Below are 22,294 nucleotides of genomic sequence, written 5' to 3'. Positions count from 1 at the left end.
GGCAAAATTGGCTTTCCCTACCCCACGGAGGCCCTCCGGAGGCTGGAAATGGCCCCTTTGCCAACTTCCAGTGGACCCAGAAGGCCCAAAAATCAGCTGGCTGGCGCACGCATGCATGCCGGAGCTCAGCTTGCGTGCCCACCGATATGGCTCTGCGTGCCACCTGCGGCATGCATGCCATAGGTTAGCCATCATGGGATTAGATGCAGTGCATTTTGACCGGTGGCTCTAATTACTAATCAAAAACCTTCCCTTGAATTTAGATTTAAGGATAATTATATTTAAAACAAGTTTTGTTTCTTGATGGGGAGAAATCAGAATAAAGTATGCCATAATGTTAAATCTTGCATTTGAATATTTTAGCACTCTCAAAATTTGTAAGGTTACATTAGCTACATTGGAGCAGTGGCAACTCTGCTTTGTATTGCTTCTCAGCAAGGTGATGATATTCCAGTAAGGAGCACTTGTGTTTGAGTGAATCTGCCCTAAAGCTTGACCTTCTTCTGAAGTACTTTATCTAACTTGTGATGGTGCTATTATCTATAAACTGGCACACTTTCAAATGGCTTTTTTAAAACTGCAAAACACTATTAGAAAGATTTTCCATTCAGGAAAGACTAGTTGATTTAGAGTAATCATATGAGAAATGTATCACATAATCTTGTATCCCCATTTCATATAAACTTAGTAGATAAAATAAAAGACACTTTCCTCATGTAAGTATTGCTGCCTGATTGCAGTCTTGCTACTTCTTGCTTCTATTGCCTGTATTTCACTCTGACTGCAAGTAATAAAAGTCTGTGCGTCTGTTTCCCTAGAATTGAATTCCTTTTATATCTAGCTTCTCTTCTCTTTTTTATTTTTTTTTAACCTATTGATAGGTGGCATAGTCCACTTAGGTATTACCAATTGCTAGCACTAATATTAAAACAGAAGACTTCGGATCAATGGCGTGAACAGTGCAGAGCTGAGTATTTGATTCTGCCTGTCTAAATATAGCCAGTCTTTTTTATCTGAAATAGGAAAGAGTCCAGGAATGAGTGGCTACAGGCATGAAAGTGCAGGAGTGAAATGGAGGTGCCATGGAAGAACCCCAGAACTTGCAACATCTAGTCGAACAACAAGAATAGAAGGTATAAGTACTAGGATGAGAAGGAGGATAGCCTTAGAGGTTATGTTAGCTTAATATATACGCCTAATCTGGTGGTGATTTCTTTTGGTTTTTACACATAAATCCCCATAGTTATAACCTGCTTGCATCCATATACACCTGAATGTCTCTTATACCATACCGTCTCACTTAAATCAAGTCACTATGGTCTTCAAGTGCATTTACTTGTAAATGTGTACAATTATTATCTAGTTATTAAGTTATTCATTATATGGAACCCTTTTTATTCAAAAGTAGTTTCTCTAATGAATATGAAGCTGCCACTACTTTGTAAAAATAAGTACAATATTCTATTTTATTTCCTTCCCCTTTTTGAAAGAAAAAAAAAGTAACACTAAAGAAGCTTATTACATATATATAGCTTTTCTATTCCATAACACATGTGTAAATAACAGAGTTAGAAGGGACCTCGGAAATCTTCTAGTCCAATCCTCTGTTCAGGCAGGAAACCCTATACCATTTGAAATGGTTGTCCAATCTCTTCTTAAAAACCTCCATTATTGCAGCACACACAAATTCTGGAGACGAGTCGTTCTACTGATTAATTGTTCTGTCAGAAAATTTCTCCTTAATTCTAGGTTCTCTCCTTGATTAGTTTCCATCCATTGCTTCTTATCCTGCCTTCAGATGCTTTGGAGAATAGGTTGACCCCCTCTTCTTTGTGGCAGCTCCTTAGATATTGATATTAGATAAATATACACATACTACTATTGCTCTCCTTTATAGCAGAATTTAAAAGACATTTCTCTTACCCAACACAAATATATTTAAAAAGAGAACATAAAACAAAAAAGATGTGTATCAGAACTGCCAGATATTAAAATGTATTACTTTTTAAATAAAGAGTTAGTTATTTAAAATAATTGGAGCTATTCGTGTTAAAGTCTGTTATAGCAAAAAGGATATTTTTAGACCATTAAAGATTAGTAAATTTGTTGTAGCTTAAGTCAGTAAGAAGCCACAAGATAGCATTGGGCTTTTGCAGAAGCATTGGATTTTCTACACACTTTTGCTTTCAATTTATACTCTGAAAATCCAGCAAAAACTAGTATAGTAATACAATATTGGAGACATAGTTGGTTTTCTGTTTTTAAAGTTTCAGCGGCAGTAAAGGAGTCAGCTCATATGGACATGGAAGGACTTTGCCCAATCCGATCAGAAGAAACTTGTTCGCCAGGGTCCTCATCTAGTCAAAGAGATCTTCAAGGGACATATGTAACTGACATGAGCCTTTCAGATGATAGAGTGACCCACATAGAGAGCATTCTTGATCTGTGGAGTGGCAGCCTTAAAGTAGGTAATTTGTGTACTATATGTTAAATTCTGTGGATAACCTGGTTCATTGTATCGTATTTTCCTCAGTCTTTGTTCTGGAATATTTATACCCTCAAAGAAGTCTCCTTTGACTATGTGCCTATGCCATTGTGTGTACATATAAAAATAAATCTTAAAAAAAATCAAAGTTAATATAATTACGTTTAAATTTAAAGCTAGCAAAAAAAGGACCTGTGTATAAATGTTGCTGAGATCTCATATGACTGATCACAATCTGATTCTTTTAAGAAAAAGCAAAATAATAATTCAGGCTATACAAGGTATAGAACAAGGAGGGAGAAGCAACATACCATTTCTCCATCCATTGCAGTTGTGTGCAAAATTGTTGCTCTAAGCCCATGATGGTGAACCTATGGCATGCATTCAAGAAGTGGTACGCAGCACCCTCTCTGTGGCCACACCAGCCATCACCCCAGCTCGGCTCTGCTGCGCATGCGCGCTCGCCTCCCACCGGCCAGCTGGTCTTCAGGTCTCTGCCACGCATGTACGGTGGGCAGGGGGCATGCAGGGGGCCGCACATGCATTGCATATTGGGGGATCGCGTGCATGCTCACGTGCTTTGGCCATTCAGTCCAGAAAAGGTTAGCCATCACTGATCTAAGCTGTTCTTAAATGGCTTGGATGTCAGGTGGCTAAGAAGGCCCTGACCCCTTCCTTGTTTCTTTTGGAATTCAAATGGCTTAAAATGCTTTCATTTTAAGTTACATTAAAGTAACTTAAAAGAACTTTATGCTTAGCAGTTACATATACAACCTGAAACTCTACAGAAGATAGCATGAATTTAAATAAATATGTACAGTAAGTCCATACTTTAAACAAAAAATGTCTTTCTTCTAATAAATTGAATTTCACCTTGCTTTGAATTTGATATAGTAATGTGTAGCAACTATGAAATAGAGCCACCACCTTCATGTAAGTGGTTACTATTCTTACAGTAAAGAAGTATTTTGTAACTATTGGAACCTTTCTTCCCATAATTTAAATTCATAACTTGTGCCCAGCATTCTGGAATAAGACAGAACATGTATTTACTTTCTTTTTCACCTGCTTCCTTTCAGATATTTAAAGACTGCAGTTGTATTTCCCTACATCCTTGCTTTGCTGCAAGACTAAACATACTAGGCCCTTCAGTCTTTCTTCATAAGATATATTACCCTGCTACAGTTACTCTGTACCCTTCCAATTTCTCTCTCCTTTAAAAAGTGCAGCGCCTGCAACCAGACATACTACTTGAAGTGGGATTTCATGAAAGCACACTATTACTTCCAGTGATGACATTCAATTATATTTATGTTGATAAAATAAATAATGCACTCTTTAAACATGATTTTTGAGCCAGAAATGTAATTGCTAGTTATTTCATCCAGTTCATTTTTTTTAGCTTGCTAATTAGGTTATGGATGACTTTGAAAAATGCTTTGAGTCAAGACATATTATTTCAGACAGCAGTCCTGCTATCTATTAACAAACTCTTCCCTAACTCAATATCGCTGTTGTTCATTCCAAATATAAGACTTTTAGAGGCCTATCTTGTTGGAACTGACTTATTGTACTTTGTGTGTGTATACGTCTCTGAATCAGTGTTGAATTCTGGCAACTGCCTGAGTTTCTTGGCAAATTTTTGAAAATAGTTTGGCATTTCTTCTGGAGCTGAGAGAGAGTGACTTGCCCAAGGTCACACAACTGGCTTTGTGCTTAAGGCAAAACTAAAACTCATAGTCTCCTGGTTTTTAATCTCATGCATTAACCACTATACCAAACTGGCTCTTTGTATGTACTTTGTATGTATTCCCCTGTAATAAAATTACTGCATGTCAAATTTTTGCCATATGTTTTTGATGCCAAAGTTCAAAGTTTTATTTAATTTAGAAGAGTAGTTACTTTCAATTAACTTTGGACAGATATAACTAGTGAAGGAATTTCCATCTCAGAGAAGCCATTCTCTAGGCCAGCTGCTAAAAAGTTTTAATTTTGGAGGTAACTTTGTTTTGGAGATAAAATGGTTTTAAGATCTTTATTTGCAGGTATTAGAAAAATACCACTGAATGAGAATTCAAAATCTCCCTTCTACTATAACAAGTATATACGTAGGATATGACAAGTTTTCAAATAACATGTTTTTGTACTAGAATTTTTAAAAATAAGCTCAACTTTTTAAAGTGGATATTTCTATCCTTGAAGAAAAATCCCAAATACTTTATTGATTTATTTCTGTGTATAATATTCCCATCTAAACCCTAGCTGCATCTTGCTTGAAAACAATTACTTTCTATTTTCAGAAAAGGATATTTTATTTAACCGATCAGATTTTTCAGGCTATTCTTTTTTTTTTTTAACTAAAGCAAAAGTATTATTTTTAAAGAATGTTGTTACTTAATTGTCATTCATCTTGTTTTGGGACCTAAATATATTATTTGAATACTTTCCTCACAAACCAGTTGCCAGAGGAAGGCAAAGTACTATATACTTTTTTTGTTTCTTGCATATTCCTTAGGATAACATTGATAATTAATATCTATTGTGGAAAGTTTTTCAAAATTTCAAGTGTAGCACTTTAAACAGTTCTGTGTTTTACTACACTTGTGTCCTTAGCCTTTAAAAGCTCAGTCTGATCTTTATTTCTCTACTAAACAACTCCTTCACTTCTTTTAAGACTAACGTTTTGACTGAGCTGAGGAAATGGAAACTTCGTTTTATTGAACATCATACCTTAGAGATGAGACAAGAAAGAGAAAAGCATGCAGCCGATGTGAGACAATTGACTAATCAGATGGAGAACTTGAAGGAATTGCTTCATACGTATGAGATTTCCTTAGGGAGAAAGGATGAGGTAACAAGTTCTAATTTACAGGATGAATTTTTACATGGTCTTCATTTTCCTTTTCAATACTGTTAAGAATTGCCTTTGCAGCAAATAATTGTTTGAAGAGCAATATTTCTCTATCCCTTAATTTTAATGACCAAGTTCAAATGAATTAATTGCATAGTTAATGTTCTTTATGAATTTTCTATTTTTTTGTTTGTTCAGGTAATTGCAAATCTAACACAGGCAATTGAGAAACAAAAGGACAGGATAGAGTTAATGAAAAAATTCACAAAATGGCGACTTCAGCATTTTTTGGGCAAACAAAAGGCCAAAGAAGAGGTATATATGGATTTGCTGATGTTAATCAAGATTTTTTTTTAACTCCCATTTGAAAAACTTTATTTTAAAAAACTGATCAAATTAACAGTTCTATGTGTAATCAATCCTTCATCCTCTTTTCTATAAATAATCTGTCACAGTAAACTGCATTTGCGTTCAGTCTAAAAATGATGTTTTGCACTTTAGGATCATGTTATAGCTGTTTAGAATATCATCCCATGAACATAAAAAATGTTACAGCATTATTCATCCTTTCTGGTTTGTAATGCCAACAAAGCATAAGATCTGAATTTTAACATGTCCAATGTCAATTCAAGTTTTTGTTTGATTTCATGCTGAAAGTTAGGGTTTGTTTATAATTGTATTATAGTTTATAAAACTATATAAAAGTGCTTTACAGCTACTGCAGTATATACTTAATACTTTTTATTCTCTTCATCAAATTCTGGTATGATACAACTATAGCATAAGTAGAGTCCTGTTTTGGGAAGAGTTAAATAAAGTGTAGGGAAACTCAGACCTGCTTTGCTGACATTCCTTTCCAGATGTACGCAAATAAACTGGCTGATCGGCTATATAAATTAGGCTTGTTGAAGAAAGCCTGGGCGATTTGGCGATCCCACTTTAATACAAAATGGAAAGAAACCATGGAAAAAGCTGTTCAGACGAGTGTGGAATCTATGCGTGCTGCACTCACCAATGAATATGAAGCCAAACTTCAAACGGTAAGGAGTTTGGAATATTTGAGAATGTTTAGCTTTGAGGAAAGAAGTCTGATACGATAGCACTCAAGGGTGTTATCTAAATTAGTCAAAAATTGGTTTTGACAATATTTCACTTTAGGAGAAAGGACCCATAGGATTTTCTTCCAGGAAAATTTTAATAGGGTTATTGTAGGCAAAAGTGACATTCCGATTATCTGTTCCATAAAGTACAGCAAAAGAACAAGGAAACAGTAAGCAGCCTAAACTTCTGATTTCCTTTTGAGTACATGTCTGAGCCTCATCCCCAAGTGGGAAAGGATATACGGTTTTGGGAAGGAGCCATTCTGCTTGAACTTATCCCATTTACCATTGTAGTCACACCATTTCTGTAATATACAGAGTGCCTCATCTTTTTAAAAAAACATTGAGAATTGTACCCTTCCCTTACAGCAGTCAAGAAACAAAAATTTATTGTAACTCAGTACTGATTCCATTTTACTTCTTTCTTTTATTTAAAGGAGCCCCAATTAACTGCAATTTTCCCTCACCTCAATCTTTTATCAAATATGCTATCTGATTGTCATTAATTAAATGTTTTTATTTTCTTGGTTTAGGTAAATAGCGCACTTGAGGAGGCCAGATCTGAAATTATTGAACTGCAGAACCAAAGACAAGATTATGAAGATGCCATGAAGAAGGCTTTCATGCGGGGTGTCTGTGCACTGAATTTAGAGGCAATGAGCATGTTTCAGGGCAAAGATTTCAAACTTGACCAGGGTTAGTAATATGAGGAGAATGAAAGATTGTTAGCATGCTGGCCTTATGTCAACAAGTAATCTCTGCTGATTTCACTAATGTGCTCTTCAGATGTGATAGGACCGTGATGGCAAACCTATGGCATGAGTGCCAAGGGTGGCATGCAGAGCCCTCTCTGTGGGCACGTGCGCTGTCACCAGCTGCTCTTCCTGGTTCCGTCACGTACATGCGCTCCAGACAGCTGGTCCAGGGCATATGTGCACCGGCCAGCTGCTCTCTTCCAGGTTCTGGCACTCCAGCATATGCACTCCAGTTTCAGCACTCGGTGCCTAAAAGGTTAACCATCGCTGTGATAGGACAACAGTGCCCAGAATTCTTCAGCAAGTTGAAAAGACTGAACTGATACAAATTTTTCAGGTTTTCAGTACTGTACTTTTATGGAGGATTAACATTGTTGTCTTGGGGTTAAGAGGCCAGTGAAGGAAATAGAAATATATAAGGTATATTCCAAGTTTCACTTATGTGCTAGAAATAAATGGATTTTAAAATTTCCATGGGATATATCTGTAAAGAATTATAAAAATAATAATGAGAGACCAAATCAATACTTTGTCCCTTTTTAAAACCATTTTATCACCTTTTGCTTCCTTGAAAGAAAAAAAGTTTTTTCCTCCGTTTCAGAGGAATTACATTCTTTTCAAGTATACTGAATTTTTTTCATAGATTTGCAACTGAGTTTATTATGCTGTCAGCATAATTCTAAATACTTTCTGACTTTCTCCTTCAAGAACTGAAACTTGGTACACTGTGGCTTAGGGGCGTTTTTAGCTTTTTTTTTTTCCCTTTCCTTTTTTGAAATGTGAAACCAACCCCCACCTAGCAGCCAGGCCTAGCATGGTGTAAGAGTTTTGGTGCACTGAGGCTCAGGGGCTGCTTTTAGCTTTTCTTTTCTTTTTTGCAGTGGGAAGTCAGCTTCAGCCTGGCCCATCAGTTAGATCAAGCATATTTCGTCAGCAACAGGAGCAAGTAAACAGTGAAGGTCAGCTGGACTGATGGAATGAAGGGCTGCAGGAGTGTTAAAAGTGTAGGGTGGCAAAAAAGCGCTTTGGTGCATTGAGGCTTGGGCTGTTTTTAGCCTTTCTATTCTTTTTTTTTCTTTTTCCTTTTCTTTTTCTTTTTTTTTTGCAGTGGGAAGTCAGCTTCAGCCTGGCCCATCAGTTAGATCAAGCATATTTCGTCAGCAACAGGAGCAAGTAAACAGTGAAGGTCAGCTGGACTGATGGAATGAAGGGCTGCAGGAGTGTTAAAAGTGTAGGGTGGCAAAAAAGCGCTTTGGTGCATTGAGGCTTGGGCTGTTTTTAGCCTTTCTATTCTTTTTTTTTCTTTTTCCTTTTCTTTTTCTTTTTTTTTTGCAGTGCGAAGTCAGCATCAGCCTGGCCTGTCAACCAGATCAAGCACGTTTCGTCAGCAGCAGGAGCAAATAGACGATGACGGTCAGCTGGGCTGATGGAACGCAGGGGTCTTAGAGTGCAGGGTGGCAAAAAAACCACTTTGGTGCACTGAGGTTCATAGGCTTCTTTTAACTTTTCTTTTTCTTTTTTGCAGTGAGAAATCAGCTTCGTTCAGGCCCATCAACCAGATCAAGCATGTTTCGTCAGCAGCAGGAGCAAGTAAACGGTGAAGGTCAGCTGGGTTGGTGGAACTCAAGGCTGCAGGGATCTTGGAGTGTAGAATAGCAAAATAAGGATTTTGGTGTAAGTCAGGCTCCTAGGTTGGTTTTAGCTTTTCTTTTACTTTTTGCAGTGAGAAATACGCTTCATCCTGGCCCATCAAACAGACCGAGCTTGTTTCGTCAGCAGCAGGAGCAAGTAAACGGTGAAGGTCAGCTGGGTTGGTGGAACTCAAGGCTGCAGGGATCTTGGAGTGTAGAATAGCAAAAGAAGTATTTTGGTATAAGTCAGGCTCCGAGGTTGGTTTTAGCTTTTCTTTTACTTTTTGCAGTGAGAAATCCTGGCCCATCAAACAAACCGAGCTTGTTTCATCAGCAGCAGGAGCAAGTAAACAGTGAAGGTCAGCTAGGTTGATGGAACACGGGGCTGCAGGGGTCTGGAGTGAAGGGTGGCAAAAAGGTGGTGCATTGAAGCTCCTAGGCTGGTTTTAGCTTTTATTTTATTTCTTGCAGCGCGAAATCAGCTTCAGCCTGGCCCATCAGTTAGATCAAGCATATTTCAGCAGCAGCAGCAGGAGCAAGTAGTAGATGGTGAAGGTCAGCTGGGCTGATGGAACGCAGGGCTGCAGGGATCTTCGATCGTAGGGTGACAAAAAAAGTGTTTTGGTGCACTGAGGCTCATGACTGCTTTTCACTTTTCTGTTTTGCAGTGCGAAATCAGCTTCATCCGGGCCCATCAAACAGATCAAACGTGTTTCAGCAGCAGCAGGAGCAAGAAGATGGTGAAGGTCAGCTGGATTGATGGGACACAAGGCTGCCAGGGGTCTTGGAGTGAAGGGTGGCAAAAAAGTGATTTGGTGCACTGAGGCTCATAGGCTGCTTTTCGCTTTTCTTTTCTTTTTTGCAGTGAGAAATTCGCTTCAACCTGGCCCATCCAACAGACCGAGCATGTTTCGTCAGCAGCAGGAGCAGGAGCAAGCAACGGTGAAGGTCAGCTAGGTTGTTGGAACGCAAGGCTGCCAGGGGTCTTGGAGTGAAGGGTGGCAAAAAAGTGATTTGGTGCACTGAGGCTCATAGGCTGCTTTTCGCTTTTCTTTTCTTTTTTGCAGTGAGAAATTCGCTTCAACCTGGCCCATCCAACAGACCGAGCATGTTTCGTCAGCAGCAGGAGCAAGCAAACGGTGAAGGTCAGCTAGGTTGTTGGAACGCAAGGCTGCAGGGATCTTGGAGTGAAGGGTGGCAAAAATGTCTTTAGGTGCACTGAAGCTCCTAGGCTGGTTTTAGCTTTTATTTTATTTCTTGCAGCACGAAATCAGCTTCAGCCTGTCCCATCAGTTAGATCAAGCATATTTCAGCAACAGCAGCAGGAGCAAGTAGACGGTGAAGGTCAGCTGGGCCGATGGAACGCAGGGCTGCAGGGGTCTTAAAGTGTAGGATGGCAAAAAAGCACTGAGGCTTGGGCTGCTTTTAGCATCTCTTTTTTGCAGTGCGAAGTCAGCTTCAGCCTGGCCCCTTAGCCAGATCGAACATGTTTCGTCAGCAGCAGGAGCAAGAAGATGGTGAAGGTCAGCTGGGCTGGTGGAACGCAGCGGTCTTAGAGCGTAGGGGCGGCCAGGGTAACTGGGACTGAGCTAAGGCAGCTGCAGCTTCCTGAGAGGTGTGGCAAGCAGCCCCGGAGTCACATAGCTTGGGAACTGCTTGCTGCCTGCAAGACAGAATGCAGGTTGACCAAAGAGGTGGGGGTGGCAATAGGTGGATGGGGAATTTGGAGGCAGTCACTTCCCTTCCTGAGCTTGATCCCACCCAGCCCCAGGCTCAGAGCTGGGTGGGATCAAGCTCCGAATGGCTTATATTGGAGCCCATAATGTGAATCAGTGCTTTTCTTTTTTATTTCTCTTCCTAAGGGTAGGCTTTTTTAAAAAACTGAAATAATTAATTGACCACAGGGTGGCACTCTAATACTTCATAACATTCAATGGCAAGAATCCCGCAGGTAGTCTTCAACTTAAAGCCCACAACTGGGACTGAAGTTTTGTCACTAAGCTATGCGATAGTTAAACAAATCACCATGTGACCGGAATCACGTGGTCATTAAGTGGAGCACACAGTTGTTGAGCAAATCCCACTCGCCCAGTTGATTTGCTCGTCAATTCACAGTCACATAAGACATTGCTGCCCTCAGAAATACAAGCATCACAAGATTGCCATGGAGTTGCGCTGGTTGCAATTTTGAAAATGGATCCTAAGTCACTTTTTCTGAGGTCATCATGACTTCAAACCACTGTTAAACAGTCACAAGCCGAGGACTACGTGTATGTGTTTGTGAACATGGACACTCCTGCTTTCATTAAGTCTGTGCCTCAAGGCTGCTCATTAATGATAGCAGTCCCATACTTTACTGTGTCTTTATATATATGCCATAGTTCAGGGGTCTCCAGCCTTGGCAACTTTAAGACTTGTGGACTTCAACTCCCAGAGTTCCTCAGCCAGCCAAGCTGGCTGAGGAACTCTGGAAGTTGAAGTCCACAAGTCTTAAAGTTGCCAAGGTTGGAGACCCCTGCCATAGTTGATGCCAGAAGAATAAGAAATACCTTAAGAGACACAGTTGTTCCCACCAGACATCCTACTTGTGGGGAAACGACACTTTTTAGACAGAACTTGAAGAGGAAATTATCTTCCTCTCCATAAATTTCAAAGAACCCTATGGGACTGAAACGCTAATATTGCTACATATAGTTTAGCCCTGGATTTCTAACTGCTGGAGCATGGAATAAAGTAAAGCTTTTTGAGGAAATAATCCTCTGGAAGCTTGGCTGGTTTACATGAACAATTAAGATCAGACTATGTATTTTGTCCTTAATCTTATTTTATTATTTATTTATTTATTTATTTTATATAAACATTTTTATTTCCATTTTCCAACGTTATATTTATGTACAATCTGTTATCCATCATTAATCATTAATTTTTATTTATTGCTGATTCGGGCCTGCCCGACTGCCACTTCCTTTCTTCACAACCTCCCTCTACCCTCTACTACTTTCCCCTCCTTCATCTCCTTCACTTTACTACTTCCTCTCCTCCTTCTCCACTCCTCCCTTCTTCCACCCTTTCTAACCTTATTATTCCCCTCCTCCTTCTCAACTCTTTCCTACCTACTTTCTTCCCTCCTTCTACTCCTCTCTCCCTTTCTTTCTGAAATGGCAGTCGGGCAGCCCAATATCATTTCAAATTTTAATGTCATATCTTCACTCATTACTGTACATTAATAACCAATCCATGTATATTCTTTCCCCCCCTCCTCCCCCCTTCCCCCCCCCCAGACTTCCCAGAGCAAATACGGGGTATTATGACCAACAATCACAAGCTAAAGTATACAAAATATACATAAACTCCCACTCCTCTCTAAAACTTTAAATCCCCTCACAATAAAAATAAAGAGATAAGAAAGAATAAGAAAAAAGAAAAGGAACAATACCAATACAATATTCCCTTCACATATTACTTCTTACAGTCCATTTTTAAAATTAGTCCATCTTCTCAAATTCAAATTTTCTCAACTTGTATATTCCTTCAAATTTCATAAGTCCATTTCCTAAATTACAGTCATCTTCTCGAGCTCAAATTTTCATCACATATATTTCTTCAATTGTCATAACATTTAATGTGCAATCTTCCAATATTACTCCATCAGTCAAATATCATTACGAATAAAGTCTCTCAGATACAATATTTCCAATTTAACTTCATAACTTTTACTGTCTATAAACGTATCAATTAAAACAAATAATCATTTAAGTTACATCCACAATATAACAGTAAACAATTAACATCATTACATCCACAACATTATCTAAATTCATAAATTTTACTTTCCATCCTTCACAATTAAATAGTATCATCCTATAAGTTTATACCTTACAAATAACAATAACAAATATCCTATAATTTATATCCTAAACAAATCAATTCTAGAAATTAACCATAATCATCATATTCACATCTTAAACATTCCTCCCCTCTCCTATTCTATTTTCTATCATCTCCAAACCAATTAACTTAGCATCTAACAACAAAGGATTCCCACTCTTTAAAACATTAATATAAAAATGTCTTGCTTTCATAACTGTACTAAGAAAATACTTTCTACCTCTAAAATTCACTGACAAACCGATTGGAACTTCCCATCTAAAATATATCTGATGTTTCTTAAACTCATCCACTAAAAAAGCAAATTCTCTTCTCTTTCTTAACATTTTAGGAGGAATTTCCTTCATCATTTTTATATCTTGTCCCAATATTTGAAATTTATTTTTATAAAAGGCTTGCAAGATTTCATACCTAACCTTTTTAGTTGTAAAATAAATAACCACATCCCTCGGTAATCTATTTTGTCTTGCCCACCAAGAATTAACACAATAAATTCTTTCAATATTAATCGTCTTCTGGCTCCATACCCTTTATCTGAGCAAAAGCTTGCGTAAAAATCTCTTTTAAATTTTCCTTCCTACTTTCTCTCAACCCCCTCACCCTTATAGCATATTCCATTAATCTATATTGTAATATTACTCTTTCTTCATCTGCCCTATCTACCTTTGCCTGTATATCTTCCATCTTATTATCTAAGTTCCAATTGTTTTGATTCTTTTGAATTTCCTCTATTTTCCTTTGCAACTCTAAATTAACTTTATTAACTTCTTTCAAACTATCCTCCATCTGAATACAAAAGCTTAATATTTGCGAAATTGCATCCTTTACCATTTTCATTTCCCTCTTCTGCTCTTCCACCACTTCCTTAAAATCCAACATCTCTTTCTCTATTTCATCAAATTTTTGATCTATTTCTGAAAAACAAGTCTCCAGAAACTCCTGTAAAAAAATTCTTAATTCCTCTTTGATTTCTTCTTTTAATTTTCGTATCTGAACTGAAGAAATTTCAAAGTTTTTAGTGGCTTTTGGTACTATTTGCTTAAAAGCCATTTTTTAAAATATATAACCTACCCAGTAACAGAGGACAAAAAGGAGTTAAAAAGGAAAGATTCAAAAAACTTTTCTTCTAAATCACTATAATCCCAAAGAAGAAGAAAAAAATATAAATCATAAAATTCTCATTTCTTCCATTTAGTCAGTATCTTCTTGTATATCTCCTAGTTCCACACTAGCTGTTAATAAGCATTTCCTTAACTTTCGTTTCCAATACACAAAACGCCATTTGCTTTCTTCTCTCCTATCTTCGCAAGAAATGTATCTTCTATTAGGGGCTTGCAGTCTTCTTACAAACAAATGCTAGAACTCCAGTTTCTGCTCTGTCCGCATTACAATCCATCACCAATCAATTTCTGCCGCGGAGATTGGACGCTACGTTTTTTTCTGCTAAAAGGCAGATGCCCTCTGAGTCCGGAGCTTCTTTCAGGCTTTGGAAGGAGCACTCCCCTCAAGCCTCGAGAAACTTTTCTGGGGCTTCTCCGGGTGGCTCAACTTCAGCCTGAATGCTCATCTGTCCCTCTTTGCCCGAGGGGAGATTTACAAGCTGCCGGACAGTTGATTTACGCTGTCCTGGCAGCTCTACAGACTACAGGGTTAGCAGTCTAAAAAAGACTGCCATCAACGAAGCGAAGCCAAACCGGAAGTTCTATTTATTTATTTATTTATTGAACAAATTTGTACAGCTGCCCAAGTCATACACAGCTCTGGCCGGCTTACAACATTGCATGTTGTAATTTTGCAATGTTAATGTTTGCTAATATTAATTTGGCAATGCTATAAGCCACTGTGTCTTTTGAATTTACTTGGGGCTGATAGTCTATTAAGTGTCTTATTATAGATCATCCTTGATTTAAAACAGTCCATTTAGTGACCAAAGTTAGAATGGCACTGAAAAAAATTGACTTCTGATCATTTGTCACACTTCTGACCATTGCAGCATCCAGTGGTCATGTGATCAAAATTTGAATGCTTGGCAACTAGTTTGTACTTAGGACAGTTGCAGTGTCATAAGTGTGATCAACTTTTGCAACCTTCTGACAAGCAAAGTCAATGGGGAAGCTAGATTCATTTAACAAATGTGTTATTAACTTAACAACTGCAATGATTTACTTAACAACTGTGGCAAGAAAGATTGTAAAACGGGGCAAAACTCACTTAATAAATGTTTCGCTTAACATAAATTTTGGCCTCAATTGTGGTCATAAGTCTACTGCAAAAAGTTGGATGACACTTTTATAAAACATGTATGCGATTTATGTCTTTACATTCCTTCCTATATAATAGTTTTCCACTCTTAGGAATAAGCCATTCCTTGATCTTTCAAGAAATATCTATTGTATTGTGCTTGCTTTTCTTTTTAATCTTAAATTTATCTCGTCTGGAAAGATGTTGTGTTGAACCGTAAATCTTATCCACTTCTCCATGAAACAAAACTATAGTATTTTTTTAACTGACTACTCATTATGTATATATCTCCTGCCTTTAGGCCAAATCAGTTCCCTCCTGCCCCAACAGCTGCTCCTTTAAAATTGTGTATATTTGTGTGTGTGAAGAACACATTGTGCATCAAAAATGACAAAATTAAAAACATAATGATAAAAGGGAGGGGGAAATGCAACACAAATACATAAATACACACAGATATTGTTTTGTTTTCTCTAACATCCAGCCTAAAGGGTAAATTAAAATGCCTTTATAATTTGTGCCCTATGTGCCAACATAGATGGTAGGAAAATGAGTTTTGCAATTTAAATATACATTAAAAACTATTCTGACTTGATTAGTGTCCAACGATACTGGATCAGGGAATAATATATATAACCATTGTGTCACTGAACATATATATATTCAGTATATATAAGCCACTTAGAACTTATCTGAACAAACTATCATGTACAAAGGTAGTAGATAATTTTAAGACAGCTACCATACCATACTGAATAAATATTGTAGGGCTATTTTTAAATTAAGATGACAACAAATAGGACTGATAATTTCTGTAAGTCTCTATTTTGGGAAGTAAAAGTTATACAGCTTTTAAAAAAATTATACAGCTCTGCACTTTCCAGTTTTGTTTGCAAAATTATATAGATACATAATTATATAACAAAAATAGATATATACTATCTAATTATTAGCAATATTTATCTTTTTGTTATTTTGTTAAGTTCTGAATGTTTGTTAATTTGTTTATAGTAGTTGATCTACCAGAAAAAAGAGCAGAATCTGGTGCTGGCACTGGTGGACCTACAGCAAAATTTTCTTCATTTCAGCCTATGCCATCTACTTCCTCACTGCCACAACCACCACCCCATTTTGCTGCGACAACAGCAGGGTCTGCTCCTGCAGAAGACCTGGTAAGCTGTCATTTAACACATTTGATCAGTAGCAGATTTCAATTCCATTGAACTGAATCTTAGGGCAGTTTAATAAATGAGGATAAGTTGTTAAATCAACATTACAGAGCTATTGGGCCTGAAAATCAAGACAATATGTTGATATTAATATTTTGAATTAGGAAATAGGTGGTATGTATTTAATCTAAATCAGACTATTGCAATTTTTTCCTGCTGTTTTGCAGTTTTCTTCTCATCAAGGCCATGCAGTAACATCTCAAACCAGATTAGACTCTGCTGCTGCATTAACAGGCTGCGGTGCTGCCACGGGATCAGGCACAATGTGCATTTCAAAACTGGTAAAAACAAACAAACCTGAACAACATTATTTTAATTTTTTTTAAACTATTTTTATTCTCCACATGATTAATGGGAAATGTTTCTATAGAAGTCATTGGAACTGGAACTTCAATATATATATATTTGTATCTGGAAGCTACAAGTTTAATTAAAATGTAATAATTCATTTTTATTTTTCAGTCAAGGTTGAGGATAGATTCAAGTGTGTGAAAATACTAAGCGACCATTCCTGTGGTCCTCGGCATATGATAGCAATTGGGACCAGAATTTCCATTGCTAAGCAATGTAGTCCTAATGTGCAACTGCATCTCTAAGCTATGGCAATCTCTGCATTCCTGGTTGTTGTTAACTGAATGCCATGGTTGTCAGGCAAAGCAACTTCTTGTTGGCTTTCCGCAACCAAAGTCATTGGGGAACCCAGCAGGAAGTTGCAAATTCTAGGCAGGCAGGTTCATGGCTGCTGCCAGATGGAATAGAGAAAAATGAGGTGTGGGGAGAATGTGCCAGGATGTGGTGTGGGTTGGGAAGGATGCATGGGATTGTGGAACAAATCAAAGTTACACAAAGGTGTGGCATGGTTTGGGGAAAGTGCAGCACAGGTCAGGGAATGAGTATGGAATGTGTGTGAATGGCCAGTGCAGAATGAAAGCAGAGAAGAGAAGAAGAGGATGTACAGGTGGAGGAGACTTACTCCAGGAACTTGTGACTTGCAAATAATAGGTTGCAAATAATGATTATGTGATTGCGATTCACTGCAACTGGCTGTAAGTCCAGATCAGTCGCTAAGCTCCAAATTGCGGTCACATGACCATGGAGGGGTGCTGGGATTGCTGGAACTAACCACCATTTGCTCAGCGCCATCTTAACTTCAGTCGCTGAATGAGTGATCATAGGTGAAGGATTACCTATATGCCCGTTTTCCTCTGTCATTCAGTTCTTTCAATAGGGGAAGACAAAAAATGCCTGTTTTTGAATCACTGGTGTTGACTCGATAACAGTTTCCTTGTATTATCAGGTAATCAGTGATTATGAAATGATTTAATGCTGTCCTTTCTATGAAATATTTGGAATCTCTCGAAAGTGAAATTCTAGGCAAAAAACGAGATCAATGAACTGCTGCAAAGAATGATAAGGAAAAGGACCTTGAAGGCATGAATGTCTCTGAAATATTTCTTTTTGGTGAAGAGAGCACCAGAGCTTTCATAAGGCTACTGTCCCCAGGGTTTCCTTTCTAGGTCAAAAATTTTCAAAAACAACACTTCGGCAGCCCTAGTAATTAAAGGTTTTTGTTTACGTAGAAGTAAAGCTTGTGGGCTACAATGGAATCTTCTAGTTGCCTTTTTGTGAGGAAATGCTCATGTCATGATACAAAACCATAATCTACTGTATTTCCAATTATCAAGACTATAGAACCCCAGGGTCAAACTCACAGCGCCATGTTGCCGTCACATGACGTTTCATGACGTTTTTCCCCTTCACGGAGCTAGGGTGGACATGGCCTGCGTGTGATGCATCTGACCCCTGGGCCGCCAGTTTGATACCCCTGCTATAGAAAGAATGTCCCCCCCCCCATTGTTATAAGAATATGCTGTTAGGATTTAATGATCCAGGAACCAAAACTATATACTCAGTTTTTCCTAGCCAAAGATAGGGAAAATCTAGCTTATTATTTAATACTGCTTTGAGAAGTCCTATGTGTTTCTTATATAATTAGGATTTTTATTTGGTTTGCCACAGCCCATGACTAGGGTGGTAACATCAGCTCAACAAAAGCCTGGAAGGACAGTTACTGCGAAAATTACTGGTCGTTCAGATTTTTCAGCAAAGAATCGTATTTGCAGTAACTTAGATGTCTTGGGTGTTTCGCCCCCCATGAATTCTGTTGTGGTGGAGAAACATCATCCTGTCACTCAGGTAAATAATGAGTACTATGAATAATTTATGCATTTTATGTCTTCTTTTGATTGGTGACTTTTGCTTTAGGATTCTTAACAGAATTATTGTGGAAGTTCAGATTAAAAATGCTTACTGAATTAATTTGTCTGCACTTTGGGTTACTGTATTTTGACTAGCATGTGATGGAATTCTATATGTACTATTTGAATACAACTAAAACATTGTGGTAGTAGATAAGGAGCAGAAGATGGCGGTAGCGATAGATGTAGCAGGGCCAAGTGACAGCAGCAGAATGAAAAGTACCAGGGTCTGAAGGAGGAATTAGAGAAGATGTGGAAAGAAAAGATCAAAATGATCTACGTTTTGGTATGAGCATTTGGGATTGCCTTGTTAATGTTCTTGCAGTTGATGGATCGAGTTCAGTACTGCAGGCCTAGCTGCCCTCATTTCTCTGGCTAGACCAAGGGTGTCAAACTCGATTTCATTGAGGGCTGCATCAGGGTTGTGTTTGACTTGGGGGGGGGTGTTGGGGTGTGTGTGTGGCCAGCTCAACATCACTCATGTTGGGAGCACTGTGGTGGCCCGAGTGCTCTGCATGCTCTGTTTTCAGCTGCGACAGTGTCCTGCAATCCTCTGCCAGCGAAAATGGAGCTCCGTTTTTACTGGCAGAGGAACCACGGGCTGGTCTTTTGGTTTCCAGGGCAGCCCCATGGGCCAGATCTAAGCATTCCGTGGGCTGGATCTGGCCCCCAGGCAGGGGTGAAATCCAGCAGGTTCTGACAGGTTCTGGAGAACCGGTAGTGGAAATTTTGAATAGTTTGGAGAATGGCAAATGCCACCTCTGGCTCGCCCCAGAGTGGGGTGGGAATGGAGATTTTGTAGTAACCCTGCAGTGGGGTGGGAATGGAGATTTTGCAGTATCCTTCCCTGCCACGCCCACCAAGCCACACCATGCCCACCAAGCCATGCCCACAGAACCGGTAGTAAAAAAAAATTGGATTTCACCACTGACCCCTGGGCCTTGAGTTTGACACCCCGGGGCTAGACAATGCTGGTTGTAGACTGGCCCCATGTTTGCTTTTCTCCTTGCGGTGATGTTTCTTGTATTGGGAGACTGGATGTGAACTCCCACTGATCTTTGGAAAGACTGTGTTTGCAAAGACCAGAAGAAATTCCTTGTTGTGTCTTGCCCGCCCTCAGAGCAGCCAGGGCCTTCTTACCTGCTCCCGAACACTGAGGAATGTATGCCTCCCGGCCCAAGTCCTGGCTCCATGCCCACACAAACTGCAGAAGAAGGAGAATCTCCCGGCCCCAGCCCTGACTCCATGCCCAGGCAAACGGAGCAGCTAGACCCCTCCCCCTCCTCCACAGCATGTGAGCCTGAGGAGGGTTTATTCCCAACAGCTGATTGGAGTAATCCTCGCATCAGAAGATTGGATAGGCGGAGGCAACAGAGGGAAGGGAGGGGCAGGCCTTAATGAGTGCTGAGTCATGGAGCCACACCCCATGGCCTATATAAAGGATCTACTTTCTGGCAGTCTCTGAGTCAGGCAAAAGTCAAACTTATCTTGCTGAAGTCACTTACTGGTCTCCTGCCTGCTCTGAGGACTTTGCTAGGACTTTGGGCAGAGCTGCAGAGGCAAGCCTGATTCGGATTTCCCTGACCCGGCCGTCAGCGGAGGAGTGGGACACGACATTCCTTCCTCTTCTATGTTCCCATGGCAACTCAGCAAAGCATTTGAAACATGTACAGTACACAACTTTTATTATTAGCTCCAACAAGATATGAGATTTATTAGTAGATTAGGGCTGATGTTTTGCGTTTGAGAAGAATCCTATGCTCATTTGTAGATTCTCTACAAAAGAGCTGCAGCTATGTGAAAAGGCTGAAAATTTTGTGTTTCTATGGGAAATATATGGCAGTCTGGGAGATGGCTACAATAGATTCTTACCATTCTATTTCCAAATGAAAGCATGGGATATTTGCTTCGTTGCATAACTAGATGCTAGAAATAATTACTTCTTCCTATAGCTGCAGCTATAACCCAATAACCAACTAAAATGGCCCAGAAGAATGACAGAAAATTGTACTGTTAAGGCAAGTGGGATGATTTTCGTACAGAGGACTTTTGATTTTTTGTGGTGGTGGTTTCTTTTTCTTTCAAGAATATCTTGAGAAAAGCTGTTAATATGGATTCTCAGACTATCTAAGCCAGGGGTCTGCAACCTTAAACACTCGAAGAGCCATTTGGACCCATTTCCCACAGAAAAGAAGATACCGGGAGCCACAAAAACCTTCCCTGCCTATTTCCTGAGCGGCCACAGAACTAGCATATGTAGTTGAATTAAACATTCTTGTTTTCTTCTGAAACTTTTCTTTTCTTGAATTTATCCATGGTTGGCCTACCGGGGGTCTAAAAGCTCAATAAATCACATGCTGGCGGGTGGCAGTTGTGACGCATATTTTGAGTGATAGGGAGCTGCAGCAGAGGGGTGAAAGAGCCACATTTGGCTCCAGAGCCACAGGTTGCTGACCCCTGATCTAGGCTATAGTTTATTGTTTTAAGTAGGAGTGCTAGAACCTGTTCAGCGATATTGTTTGACTAGTCAGGTTTAACTGGTTTATTAAAAAAGCTTGGAGTGGCTTAGCAAAATCTGAGGGTATTGCCTGAGTTATAGAACAACTTCTGGCAAGCCCTGGCCATGTTTGTCCTTTGTCTTCAATTTTTTAATATATTGTTAAAATTATTTTACCTTATGGAATTGCATATGCTTATATATTTCAGCAAACTATATCTCAAGCTGTTGCTGCTAAATATCCTCGAACTCTGCACCAGTCTTCTAATGCTATTGGCGTGAGACATCTAGGACACAATGGGAAAACTCCTGCCCAGACTCACAACAACATCCAGTCAATAAAGGTAGTGGAGTAGGTTAGCTGGTTGAAACGCCTGTACTTTATTTTAAGCACATGAAGAACATTTTCCAGGTTATTGTTTAAAATGTGCTCCCTGGTGTTTGCAGATTAATGGAATAATAACCCAAGATGCATCATGTTTGTCATCTCAATAATATTGTACATATAGAGATATTTTGAAGTGTAAAAAGTGTGCCACTGAAGATGGCACAATGTAGTTCTGTGTAACTGCAAATAAGGTATACTTGAAATTTTTACTTTCTTACACTTATTATATGTGCTTATTTAATGTTTTTAATAAAAATGAAGCATTGAACTTGTATATTCTAAAAGGTATTTCTGCTTTATACGTGAACGTAAGCATAGATCATTTTGCCACATTCTGAATTATTATCTAAATTGTCCATATTGTAATCAGACTTGATATTCAGAAATTTTTTGGTTCTGCTATATTTTATCTTCAGCCATTCATAGAACATTACAGAGAATTTTACTTTGTGCAACATAAAATTGGTTTATTACTCTTACTCCACTATGGAGTGGTATATAAATCTAAGTATTTATTGCTGTTGCTGTTTACTATAGTGGGAATCAAGTTGTGTGTTTCCATTATTTACTGACATCTCAACTCCATCTGTACTTTCACCAATACAAAAATACCCCTCAGGTTGGGAGGGGGGAAAGAATAGGAATGCATCATTAGATACTGTAATACCCTAAATCTAGATGAATAAATAAACACCAACTTTTATGTAAAATAGCAGTGCTGTGAGTCTTCTCCATACTGAAAACAATTTTTCCCATTACAATTTGCAGTGAGAGCAATGAAAATTAGCAGTTTTATGTTCATGGATTTTATCTCTTAGCTCCAAATACTGCTCCATTCTTGCTATCTCTTATGCTAAGGAGACCTCAGTTGGGAGTAAGCATAGTGGAATGTGGGAACTGATGTCAGAAGAAGACATGTGTCTAACACTTCTGGTGTTAGAAGAAGACAAAGAAGCAGCAATGAAGAACGT

The 22,294-nt window shown here is 38.7% G+C and overlaps 1 protein-coding gene across 18 annotated transcripts in view; it reads left to right on the top strand.

Moving 5' to 3' along the window:
* POC5 (POC5 centriolar protein) overlaps window positions 1–22,174 on the top strand; it is a 31,632-nt gene extending 9,458 nt beyond the window's left edge. For 2 of the 18 annotated variants that reach the window (XM_058169211.1, XM_058169210.1), the window contains exons 5-24: window positions 1,023–1,133; window positions 2,268–2,464; window positions 5,160–5,336; window positions 5,535–5,651; window positions 6,197–6,376; window positions 6,970–7,132; window positions 8,300–8,377; window positions 8,527–8,604; window positions 8,717–8,794; window positions 8,915–8,992; window positions 9,113–9,181; window positions 9,294–9,377; window positions 9,491–9,568; window positions 9,890–9,967; window positions 10,086–10,166; window positions 10,268–10,345; window positions 15,963–16,123; window positions 16,348–16,461; window positions 18,200–18,376; window positions 21,145–22,173. In XM_058169211.1, coding sequence (XP_058025194.1) covers window positions 1,023–1,133; window positions 2,268–2,464; window positions 5,160–5,336; window positions 5,535–5,651; window positions 6,197–6,376; window positions 6,970–7,132; window positions 8,300–8,377; window positions 8,527–8,604; window positions 8,717–8,794; window positions 8,915–8,992; window positions 9,113–9,181; window positions 9,294–9,377; window positions 9,491–9,568; window positions 9,890–9,967; window positions 10,086–10,166; window positions 10,268–10,345; window positions 15,963–16,123; window positions 16,348–16,461; window positions 18,200–18,376; window positions 21,145–21,291 — 2,324 coding nt within the window. In that variant the 3' untranslated portion in view covers window positions 21,292–22,173. Of the gene's footprint in view, window positions 1–1,022; window positions 1,134–2,267; window positions 2,465–5,159; window positions 5,337–5,534; window positions 5,652–6,196; window positions 6,377–6,969; window positions 7,133–8,299; window positions 8,378–8,526; window positions 8,605–8,716; window positions 8,795–8,914; window positions 8,993–9,112; window positions 9,182–9,293; window positions 9,378–9,490; window positions 9,569–9,889; window positions 9,968–10,085; window positions 10,167–10,267; window positions 10,346–15,962; window positions 16,124–16,347; window positions 16,462–18,199; window positions 18,377–21,144 lie in introns of those variants that run through there. The other 16 variants (XM_058169214.1, XM_058169213.1, XM_058169212.1 and 13 more) reach the window with 16 other exon arrangements.
* Window positions 22,175–22,294: the final 120 nt, after the last annotated feature.

The sequence above is a fragment of the Ahaetulla prasina genome, chromosome 2 (genome assembly GCF_028640845.1).
Source record: "Ahaetulla prasina isolate Xishuangbanna chromosome 2, ASM2864084v1, whole genome shotgun sequence".
NCBI classification, from domain to species: Eukaryota; Metazoa; Chordata; class Lepidosauria; order Squamata; family Colubridae; genus Ahaetulla; species Ahaetulla prasina.
The sequence above is the reverse complement of the archived record's forward strand: the minus strand, read 5'-3'. Positions and strand labels throughout refer to the sequence as shown.